General features: G+C 46.5%; 3 protein-coding genes across 3 annotated transcripts; all 3 read right to left on the reverse strand.

Annotated features, from left to right (window-relative positions):
* Positions 1 to 314: 314 nt before the first annotated feature.
* On the reverse strand, positions 315 to 1,988 carry PFLUO_LOCUS587 (uncharacterized protein; the record flags this gene model as incomplete). Its single annotated transcript, XM_073783388.1, has 2 exons — positions 315 to 1,743; positions 1,804 to 1,988. 2 exons carry the CDS (start codon positions 1,986 to 1,988, stop codon positions 315 to 317), a joined length of 1,614 nt encoding a protein of 537 aa, XP_073634684.1.
* A 682-nt stretch (positions 1,989 to 2,670) lies between these two features.
* Positions 2,671 to 3,237, reverse strand: PFLUO_LOCUS588 (uncharacterized protein; the record flags this gene model as incomplete). The annotated part of the gene is made up of 1 exon (XM_073783399.1): positions 2,671 to 3,237. One exon carries the CDS (start codon positions 3,235 to 3,237, stop codon positions 2,671 to 2,673), a length of 567 nt encoding a protein of 188 aa, XP_073634685.1.
* Positions 3,238 to 4,080: 843 nt separating this feature from the next.
* Positions 4,081 to 4,925, reverse strand: PFLUO_LOCUS589 (uncharacterized protein; the record flags this gene model as incomplete). The annotated part of the gene is made up of 2 exons (XM_073783410.1): positions 4,081 to 4,404; positions 4,518 to 4,925. The coding sequence occupies 2 exons, from the start codon at positions 4,923 to 4,925 to the stop codon at positions 4,081 to 4,083; spliced, it is 732 nt and encodes a 243-aa protein (XP_073634686.1).
* Between the last annotated feature and the right edge of the window lie 6,492 nt (positions 4,926 to 11,417).

An 11,417-nucleotide genomic window follows, 5' to 3' on the forward strand; every position in this document is an offset into this window, starting at 1 on the left:
TATTTTCGATCACCCAGAATATTTCTTAACCACGAGGACACGATTGAGGTTTTTATTGAGGAAATTGGCACTCTGAGTAACAAGGTTTTCTACGAATAGACCGGACAAAGGACAAGGGGGTAGTTAAGATTGATCCTAGCCTGAATTGAAGGCTACAGAACGTACCTGCAGAACCCCTCTCTACATGTAGTTCTGAAAGGCCTTTTGTTCATTGTAAACAAGCTTGAGTTTTGAAAGAAGACCAAAAGCGGCATTTTCGAGCTCGTGGTCTGGATTTGGAAGAATCATCTCCCACTCCCGTCCCGTTCTTTTGATTATTCCATAAGAATCATATGAGCTAAACTGTCTTCCAACTCTTGACCCTTGTTCTGGCTCTTGTAAATAGACCTCCAAGCGACAATATTGTCCGGCCTAATCAGAATTGCTCCGCCGGCCTGTATGCCCTTTAATATTTCCCACCTATCATCGTAGTCCCGATATGGTAGCCTGTCGCCAATCTCAGCAATAAAAATCTCAATACCAAGCCTTTTAGAGATTTTTTGGGCAGCGGCAATCCAATCGCCACCCTCAGAATCAGTGACCAGGGCAAATGCGGTCCTATTCTGAGCGAGGTCGTGCGTAGAAAGCACTTTGCCGTCTCTCTCAAGCCAAACGTGCGGAAGACGATGTCCAGGCTTTGTAGTCGGAAAATACCTCTGTCCTAGAGGGTCTCGTGACGCCGGAAGACTTCCGTCATGGAGGAGAAACCCTTCGGAATATCTGAAGCCGAGCTCGATTCCATGGGCACAGAATTCAATGGATTGGCTGTCGATGATACGAGCGACCTGAGCCTTAAAGCTGTATCCCTTGTCGGAATCCTCAAAAAGAGCTTGGAAACGAGCTCGGTTTTCCTCTTTTTGGCCGGGAACAAGTCCAACGGCTGTGTTAATTACCGCCGAATTGCTGAATGTGAACAAGCCCCAGTCACAATTGACTTTCCCAACAGCGCGTCTTTCTGGTTCGTAAGTATCGAGAATAACCTCACTAGCTTTCCCTTTAAGGACAAGAGCCAGTTTCCAAGCAATGTTCAATGAATCTTCAATGGCGGTGTTAAGACCTAAGCCAGTCGTGGGCGGTCGACGGTTTCCAGCATCACCTGCAAGAAAGACTCTTCCAACCCGATAGCGATCGGCAAGAACACTTTCAATAGCCCAGTGACTGATTTTATGCACTTTCATTTCCAGGTCAGGAATTTTGAGCAGCTCGCGGATCCGCGGAATCAAGGCAGATTCTTGGTGCCGAGTCTCGTCGTCCATGGCAAATCCGAAATGAAACACCCATTCGTCGGAATATTTGCCCCAGTTTGGTCCCATGGGGACAATAGCGCCGCTTTCAAATACGGTACCACATTCACCATTGATGAAGTGACAGGCGAAGTATCGGTCGTCCCAATATTCGGACAGGTCGGCACTAAAGTGCACTGAGACTATGTCGGTCATATTCCTTAGTCCTTCCATCTTGATTCCAAGCTTAGGGCCAATGGTACGCCCCCCGTCAGCACTAATTAGGTATTTGCACCGATAAAAAGCTTCATTTCCGTTGCTATTGGCGACCTTGACCGCGACGGATTCACCTTCGTCAGTGAAATCTACCATCAGATGCCCAAACAGGATCTTGCCCGGGTTCTTATCTTCTGCCAGTCGCCTGAGAATTGGCTCAAGTCTAAGAAGCGGCACGTTCCCGGAACGCAACGGTGCGTCGCGTCTCAAAAGAAGCTTAGCAACAAACTCATCATTGTGCACAGCGCAGCGTGCAGTAACTCACTTATAGGTCTCGGCATATTCAGTTCCCTCGTTCCCTCCAAAACACTCGAACTTGTGAATCACTTTCCGATCCAGTGGCCCTGAGCCGCCCAGGGAGGTTTGCCAGGCAACTTGGCTCATATGTCGTGGAGGACATGTCTTTTGTAGGATTTCATCCACTAGGTTATGGTTGCGAAGAATTTCCATAGTCCGCTGGTTGAGATAATGCGCCTTGGGAAGAAGGGAGGTTCCAGTATGCTTTTCAAGGAGAATGTGCTCGACTCCATAGTTCGACAAAAAGCTCGACAAAGTCAGCCCACATCCTCCCCCTCCGACAATGATGACGGGTATTTCGATCTCATTTGCCATATCGTGACAGCGTAAAATGAATGAATTTTTCTGTCATATACTGAGACTAGGAATCATGTAAAAAAGCCCTGAAAGGGAGATTTTGACTGAAATGTTCCATTGCCTAACGATATACCGGCGGCTTATTTACCCCAGAATTCCACTTTCCTTTTTTGTGCGGAAGCAAAACCATGTACTGCGGGGAATCCGGGGTTTATGCTCTCGGCCATCCGTTATCCGAGGTTCGTTCTAAGATTGTTATAGCTCACCAATGTTTTCGAAATTGTGAATTCGAGATTTTCCCTGCTTAGTGCTGCTAGCTATTCATAAATGCAAATAATTTACTAGAAGTTCAGGAGCAGAGATTTTTCCAAATAGACTGATATTGAGATTATGAAATGAGAAAACAATTTTAAACACGAACTCTAGTTTCATCCCGAGTAATCGCATTTCTTCAAAAGGAAGCGCGTTGGTTAAGAAAAATAGCACAGCAGTTAATCAACATGACTTCAAATTCCTTTTGACTACGTGTAGGTGGAATCTAAACGCCTGCAGGGACTCCAGTTCGCGCCCCAATCTCTGATCGAATCTTCATGGCTCTCTCATCCTCCCCATTGTCCAAACGAGCAAGCAGGTTGATCGGGTCAAAATCGGTGCCGATGGGGTTTTCTCGAAAGTACTTTCCGGTCATAAACTCGTTTGCCTCTTCAACCGTGTCGTAATTATCAACCTGGGTTTCGATTCCGTTGCCATCCGGATCTTTGTAGTAAATGCTGGTTGTGGGACCGTGGTTGATACACCAGGTTGGCTTGATTCCCAAAGACTCCCTCTTCTGCCAGGCTTGCAGTAAGCCCCCCAGCGAGGAATAGCTAAATGACACATGGTGCAGACCTGCTGTAGGTTGACCTTTGGGAAGAGTGCCTTGTTCGTTGATAATGGCAACCCGATGATGCTCTTCGTCGTAGCGTAGAAATGCAATAAAGTCATCCCCAAAGACTCTCTCTGCTCCAAGGAACGTGGTCCAGAATTCCACCATGGGCTTGATGTTCGGAGTGCGGAAAACAACATGGGCCAGGCTATTTGGTCGCAGGACGTTTGTGTCAGCCATTTTGCAGAGAATCGTGTTAAAACTGAGATTTATGAATAGGTTTGAGTATTCTTTCTAGAGGTTTGAGTAAAGTGATCTAATGTGGAGACGTCTGCTTTCGATGCCTGGCAAATATACCTTCTCACATGCACAAGTAGCACCCTTTGATGTGGGTCCTCCAACCACGGCTAGTCCATTAACGTTCGGAAAATAGTGGCCGATCGCTAAACCCAGCTCGGTCCGAGAAAATACGGAATAACGACTTACTCTTACATCTAAGCTACAGAGAGTCATCTCGTCAGGTATAGGGTTGTATCTGCTGATCATTTTATATTAGACTCGGACTTTTATAACATACCCCGCTCGATTAATAAAAGCCCTCCGACCGTTAGCAGGACCAAGCAAGCCCCTCTTAACATTTAAACATGGCCTGGAGTATTTCAAACTGCTTCATGTACAATTCGTAGTACTGTTTGTTGATATAACCTCGATCCGAGCCGCCTTGCCGAACCTCGGAAGGATGCAGACCACCTATCTTAGGAGTATCTCTAGTAGACATCGGCGGAACCGACATATGGGACCAAAGGCTTGGACCCATCACCCGACCCATAAACCGCGATGGGTATCCATCAAAATCGACTTTGCATAACATGGAGGTCTTGGCGTTCATAGAACTGCATTCTAATCCAAATAACATGATGTTATTTATGACTGTTCTTGTTATGACCTTAGTCGATTGTAGTCAATAATCTTAGTTAATATATTGAAATTATAAGAAACTTATCTGTATCCTAGTCTAATTGGTATAGAAAATGAATACTCAGGCTAGTTTCATACTTACAGAGAATATCCAATAGTGCTCGCTTATGCCTTCGCAATGTCCTGCAAAAGAGTGGCAACTTCGTCCGGCATACTCAGAAACGGCGAGTGCGAGCTCTGCAATCGATAGGTGTTCTCCGGTCCACCAACTTTAGCAGCAAACTGCTCCTGGAATTGTGGCGGCAAAGCATGGTCCTGCTCGCAGATGACATAGGTACTGGGTATATCTCGCCATGGCTCATATGTAGCTTCTCCAGAGAAGACAAGGCGCGAGGTGTGTAGCATAGTAGCATTCCATTGTTCTTGTTCTCCTAAAGGGAGATCTTGCCAGCCGACGGCGCCAGCAGCATCGGCATATACGTAGTCGCCCTATATAATTATTAGTTTTGTCAAATAGAGATAAATTCTGCGAAGATCTGGGAATTAAACACTAAAGTAATAGCTGTGTACAAATCTTCGGTATGAGGGACAATTATACATACCTCAATCCTCATCCAAGGCAGAAAATTCCCTCCCAGTATACCCAACAAGCTCTGACCCTTATCCAGCGCAAAGGCAGACACATAAATAATCTTCACAATACCTCCTAGTTTATCCGCAGTTCCACGAGTAGACTTATCCAGTCCCTCGACAGCAGCAGAGGCCACAACACCGCCATAGGAATGCGCCACAACGATAACATCCTTTCCCTTGTCCGCGAGCGTAGTCAACAGATCGCGTAGGGAAGCGACATCGTCTGCCAAAGTCTTAGAGGGCGGTTCGGCGCCAATTGAGGGGTGCGGGAGACATTCGGACGAAAAGCCGAGGACGGCTAGACGGGCTCGAAGGGGGTCAAAGACTTTTGGGGTTACCCAGGCGCCGAGGGAGAAGACAAATGTAGGTAAACTCATGTTTGATGTTGCATGAAAGATGAATTAAGTATTAGGGGTAGGAAAGGTGGTGATGCATTCTTGTTTGGTTCGGGATTCAGGGGGTGGAGTTAATGCACTTGGGTTCGGCAATGTCATGATAATTGAAACGGCCTTGAAAACAGATTGTCAACCAGGATTACCACCAGGATGCTTGGCATCTTCCCATCAAATTCATTCTACCAACTACCGCCTAACAATCTAGCCCCTTCGTTGGAAGCATTGGTCATTATCTCCTTCATTCTAACTAACCATTATACATATTTCTTTTTAATCGCTTGAAGAATGCATACACTTGTATCCTCCTGATTGGGAACGTTGGTCAGTTCGATGACTATTGAATACCAGAATTCTCTCCCCTAAAACAAATACAAGTCTGGTTCTTTCTTGAGTTTTAGCCCCGTCGGTCAGACATTGGTGAGCACCCGACATTTGGGGACGGTTATTGCCTGGCGCTGTACGGAGTAACCATTTCAGAAACTTTGACCGACACTAATCACTTATCTAGTCCTAACCAAGATTAGATTTTACCTAATCGGTATAATTTTGATCCTTCCTTATACTCATTACCCTCCTCTAGTCTCAATAATCTTCTGTATATGCTTTATGATTCGCTCACTCTACCCCTGAATAGCTTATTGTGGTAATTGAAATGATTTTCAAGGGGAGGGGTACACTAGGGGCAACATAGTCGGTAGGTGAATCAACGCTAGTATTAGAGATAATACACTCTAGTAGCTTAGTGGTGAAAATTTCTGAGATGGCGGTCCGCATATGCGAAGATTTCGACTCCCGTCTTTCTCATTTGAATTTGTCGATTCTGGTATTAGTAGCAAGGGAAAAGACTCAATATCATTTCAGTGACAATAGAAAAGGACGTATGCTGATTTGTAGCTCTACAATAAGGCAGACTGATGTGAATTCGAAGAATTGGAGGCGTTCGGAACCAACAGATGGACGGGAAATTAAGTAGACCGACCCGTTGTGTTGGTAGGATGTCTATTTTTCGAATCTTCCTATTAGAACTCCCTGTCTGTAGCCGAGCTGGTCATGTTCGAACGCCACTTCACCCTAGCGCCAAATTATGACACGGGCGGGCAACAACGACACCGACGACCAAGCCCTATCCAAGACGTATATTCGGCGACTCGCTAATTTCAGGTACCAAGGGAGGGGCTTTATTGAACCAGACACATTCACCCCGGAAGTCAGAAGGCTAAAGTTGGAAGAAAAGAACAAGGGAAAGGAGCGAGGAGGTGGGTGTGGGGCACGCTTGTTGTTCTAATCGAATTTTTGAAACTAGAAATAGCCCCCATCAGCTGGTGGTATCAACAAGTACATGTAATTCCGCTTGCTTGCGTATTTGGATGCCTCCTCGTCTCTGTGCCCAACAGGAGCATTCATTCTGGACTCGTTCTCACTCAATTATAGAAGAGTAAATCACTGCGTATCGTATATTTCTTGATTATCCAATCGACTCCAAGCAAATGTTCTATAGTTGATGCGTTATACGCGTATATGCTTCAAGATATCAGTTCATAGCATCCCTGTTTATTCTAATCAATGGGTGGCGCGAAAGCCAATGGCCTGTCATTCTACCCCCTTAAGTTTCCCATGCACTTCTCAACTGTCTTGAATATTGGCCATTCTCCCTCTCTATGAGGGCTGTGTCAGTCGCCAATATGGTGCCTACCGACGCCAGCGAAACGACCCAGCCAAAGCAGCGCATTACGACCATTGTACTCGCAGTGCTGGCCATCTTTTTTGTATTACTCAGGCTTGTGGCGCGTCATATGAAGAGGGCACCTTTGGGTATGGATGATTGGACTTTAATCGTGGGATTGGTGGGACTTTCGTCGCATTCATTGCGTTAAATACCATAGACTGATCTAGCTGCAGGTTTTTGTGGTTGTCCTTTCAGGAGTCAACATCGCTTGTCTGTCTCACACTTGAGCCCGACTCCAAAGAATAGCTAACAATTATCAAGGCGTCCACTACGGCATGGGCCGGCACATCCTCACTATGCTCCCGTCTGACGAGCCAATCTTCTTTAAGGTAGAGACAGTTCAGCGAGAAACTGATGAACCCACTGACATCTATGAACAGCTAGTCTACAGCTTCGAACCAATCTACATCACCACCGTCGGAATCATCAAATTCTCTGTCCTCCTCATGTACCACCGCATCTTCCCTGTCCGCCTCATTAAAGTCGGTGGGTATATCCTCGGCGGCATTACTATCGCCTGGGTAGTATCGGTCGACCTCGTCGCTATCTTCCAGTGCACGCCTATATCTAGGGCATATAATCCCATGCTTCCAGGCCATTGTATCAACCTCAAAGCTGCGCTGATCGGCAACGGGGTACCGAACTTTTTAACGGATATCTGTATCCTAGCATTACCGGCACGGCTTATTTGGCAGTTGCAGGCGAGCACGATGCAGCGCATTTCTATCATTCTAGTGTTTCTGAGTGGAAGTTTGTATGCGGACTCTCATCTTCTTCCTTTCCTTTCTCATTTAGATCCGGCTCCCAGAGTACGGAGTTGTTAGATATTGGATGGATTATTGCTAACACGAATAAAGTGTCGTATTTGCCAGTATTTACCGCTTCAGCCTCATCTTCAGCTTCGATATCACCGATATCTCCTGGACTCTCGCCGACGCACAAACCTGGTGCGTAGTCGAAACAGCCGCGGGCGTCATCTCGGCCTGTCTGCCCACCACGATGCCACTCCTAAAAGCTTGCACCAGTGCGTTTGTCTCAACGGTCCGCTCGTCGTCCAAGTTTAATACCCAGTCTGGCACTGGAAGAAATACGGCAGGACGTGTTAGTCCGTTAAAATCCACCAACGCAGAGGGAGGCCTAGAAGGGACGGGCGAGAGTAATTTTGCTCTAGAACAGGTCGGACCTGGCAATCGGGGGAGTCGTTCACATGTTAAAGGAAGAGGATGGACTATGATTGGCGCGGACAATGATAGTGATTGATCTAGGAATGGTTAGACATTGACATTGTCCATTAACGGTTCATCATGAGCGGTCCTGGTGTTGATTGCTTACGCCACAGATCCCTATACCGTAGCCGAATCCGTGAAAAGAAATTATCTAAGAATTGGCCGTAGTTTGAAAGACCAGTGTAAAGGAAAGGAACATCGCACTCGCTACATGATAACTGTAAATCTTTCTGCCACTGTCAGTATTCCGAGAATATAGCGACAAGGGGCTTCTTCATATCATTGCTGAGATATTGAGAACATTTTCCTTCAACTGAAACACCAATGTACAATAGCACAGCATGATGGGCTACCCAACTGGTTCAACTATTTGGCCTCGACTCGAAAGAGGGTCATGCAGGGACGCGCCTAGCAACAGATGTATTTTGCCGAACCGGGGTATTCGTGGCAGCTAGTGGAACATGCGGAAGCATCAAAAGTGAGATTCGCTTACCCAACCCTCTCAACGGTCTATGAGTTCCGGAACTCGCGGCTCACACTTGTTGCGAAAATACCCAATTGCCGAAAAGGTGTTTGGACGAGTATGAAATCATGCCACCGTGAGGTATTGAAGGTTTACATGAATGATGCACGAGGCACAGATCTCTTCATTATTGGAAAATTGACTGCAGAACATCTAGACGGAACTAGATTCAGTGGTGAATCTGTGGCTCGCATGTTATTGAATGACGAAGATTCCGTTCTCAGAGTGCTAGAATATCGCATTGTGGACCCGGTACCGTCGGATCCACGGCCTTTCCTTGACACATCGATGTAAGCAATCCTCTGAGTGTCACATAATTCGCTATTAGAGAATGATCATATCTCCAGATGCAGAGATGCCTTCAAGAATTTCTTTGGACAATGAATCCCAGGGAGAAAAACTGGTATCTGCATCTAAGGATTCAGTCTTATCGGAGTTCGAGCCATTAGTAAACGGTGCATAGGGGAAGGGCCCGAATCAGGAAAAGGAAAATAATAACTTACAAGAACGTCACTCATGCCAGTAGGAAGATGTGTATGAATATGTTCACTGGATTCATCTTCTGGGTATTCCAACCTCAACTTTGCATTTTTCACCGCTTTATCTGCGATCCCGGCAGCCTCCCGAGGGAAACTAAATGATATAAGGGCCGAGGTCAAATACTGAACCTGGCCAAAATGCCCGACGCCAATATCGAGGAAGGCCAGGTCGGACTGCGCAAAAGGGAGTGTTGGGTATTTGAGAACGTAGATAAACAAGCTTATGATTGCAAGCATGGGGTAGTAAAAGACAATCCTACAGTCAATGGTAAGTTAAGCACTGAGTTTGGAGGTTTTGTAAGTGAGTGAGCGGAACAAAACTTACGGTGAAGATGAAATCAAATCTGGTGTAGTATCTTTGAGGAATGTCAGGATCTTCCTGGACGCCTCAGCGGTCCGAGCTGAGCTATGAGAGATTCTATCTCGAAAGGCCAGCTCATTGTGGTTAAGTAGAAGTGAGCATATCCACGGATAATGGATATTTGCATGCAAGGCAATAATGCTGCCATAGTACGCGTTGTGCAGTCGCATTATTTTTTCCGCATCTTTGTTGTCAGAACCTCCGCGATGTTTCAAGTCACTGGCCTCTGGCGGAAGAAGTCGTTTAGGAAGAGATCTTTGCCAGTCTTCCAGTTTGCAATCGAGACATTCTAAGTAATCGAACAAGGCCTCAGGGGCTTGGCTGAATGCCTTGACGGAGAAAAGCCGCTTGATCATCAATGCACAGATTTGAGCGTGTTTGATCGTAGCTGTAAACAATTCAAGGTCGATGGTGCTACCAACAGGAACCGTCGTGGGTATTTCGCAGCTAATATCATCATCATCAAATGTCTATAGAGAAGGGTCAGTCTCCAGTAACTCAATAACATGGATAGCACAAACTCACCGGTGGACGGCCACATCGGAGTGCAATATATTTGTCATGGCAGTAGATAGCCCAAAACGTCCAATTCCGGTAAAGAGTCTCATTCGTTGGAAGCCCCCATGCTTTGGATGGCTGACGGTGAAGACCCTTTGATTGCGCAAGCCGCGCAGCTGAAGCACATAGCATGTACTCCACAGAAGGGCTTGCCAGAAGCTCTGCGTACGAGGTCCGTAGGATTTATCAATATTCGATCAGGGCACCTGTACAAATCGTTGAACGACTCACCATGATGACCAGTGTCTGTACTGCGGTCAAGCCACTTGGCATATAGAGCAGACTTGTATACACTGAGAATGCATTGTGAAAGAACTTTAACGACTTTTGCTGAGTCTGGCGAAAGTCCTTGACGATACCCGCCGATGCAGCAGCTCGACAACCCACGGCATATACAGCGTTTCGAAGAGCATACCAGGCTACATCTTCATCTGGCGACCGGGGCCTCTGAAAATGAAGGCGGAGCTGGGCCTCGAATTCCGGTCTGTAGACAACACCGAGTAAAGGGTCATGGGTAAGGTCGAAAAAGGCTGTCACTCATTAGAGAGAAAATCTTCATTGTGAGAAATAAACGCACCTGTACAATATTGCCAGGCAGTTTGAAAGTCAGGTTCCGGGCTCTTTTCTCCGATAGGAAGCTGTGAAAGTGTCAAGTGTTTTGTCCAGTCGCCGATCAGATCGTGTGCAATTTGGTCAAATCCACTTGTTCCGGTCCGACTAATGACCCAGCGTACACCAGGATCGGAGCAGACTGAGAGCCATGATCCAGGGCCTACGCCTGTCAGGTTATTGAATCGCGAGCCAGGATCTTTTTCACATACCATGATGCTCCCAGTTGATCTATATATGCACCTATCAGTGGATATGAGTATGCGTAACTTAGGAGTCGACTTACATTACTCAAATCTATCGTGGCCTCCTCTCGATCAACTTCAGACTCTCTCGGAATGAGAATGTTGTCATTATAGTTTGGCAGAATAGCATGCGAAAAGAAATTCAACGAAGGACCAACGCCAAAGGTTGAAGGCTCGGTTGTCGATGATACCCTTTGGACGGTCGATTCCGCTACACGTGCGGTATCATAAATCTGAAAGCTTTCCCATCCCGGGGTCAGTGACAGTATTGTTGTGTTTTGAGCAGAGATGGAGCCTTTGGGAGGAGATTGTTGGAAGGCCTTCTCGCCTGGGAAGGTTTGGAATGTATCGCTATGCTTAGACATTGAGGACATTTCCATTGGGCTTGTGCGGGTTTCAGGAATTTGCCCCCGATCAGTTTGGACTTTGCGCCCTCTGCGCTGTCTAGGCGGAAAAATGCATTGTGTTTTGTGATCCTGGATTCGTGATCCTCAGCGTCCCTCCCTTTTAGACAGCTGTCCGGAAAGCCAACCTACCAAGCAGTTCCCGCAAGGGGAAGAACCATCACCTATTTTTGAGTAAACAAGGAGTCCCGAAAGAGAGCCTCAGATGACCCACATTTTACTTTCTTTTTCCTGCAGTAGCTGCAGGCTTGAGAGAGCTTGGTGCGTTCCTTAGTTGGTAGCA

The sequence above is a fragment of the Penicillium psychrofluorescens genome (assembly GCF_964197705.1).
Source record: "Penicillium psychrofluorescens genome assembly, chromosome: 1".
Classification (NCBI taxonomy): Eukaryota; Fungi; Ascomycota; class Eurotiomycetes; order Eurotiales; family Aspergillaceae; genus Penicillium; species Penicillium psychrofluorescens.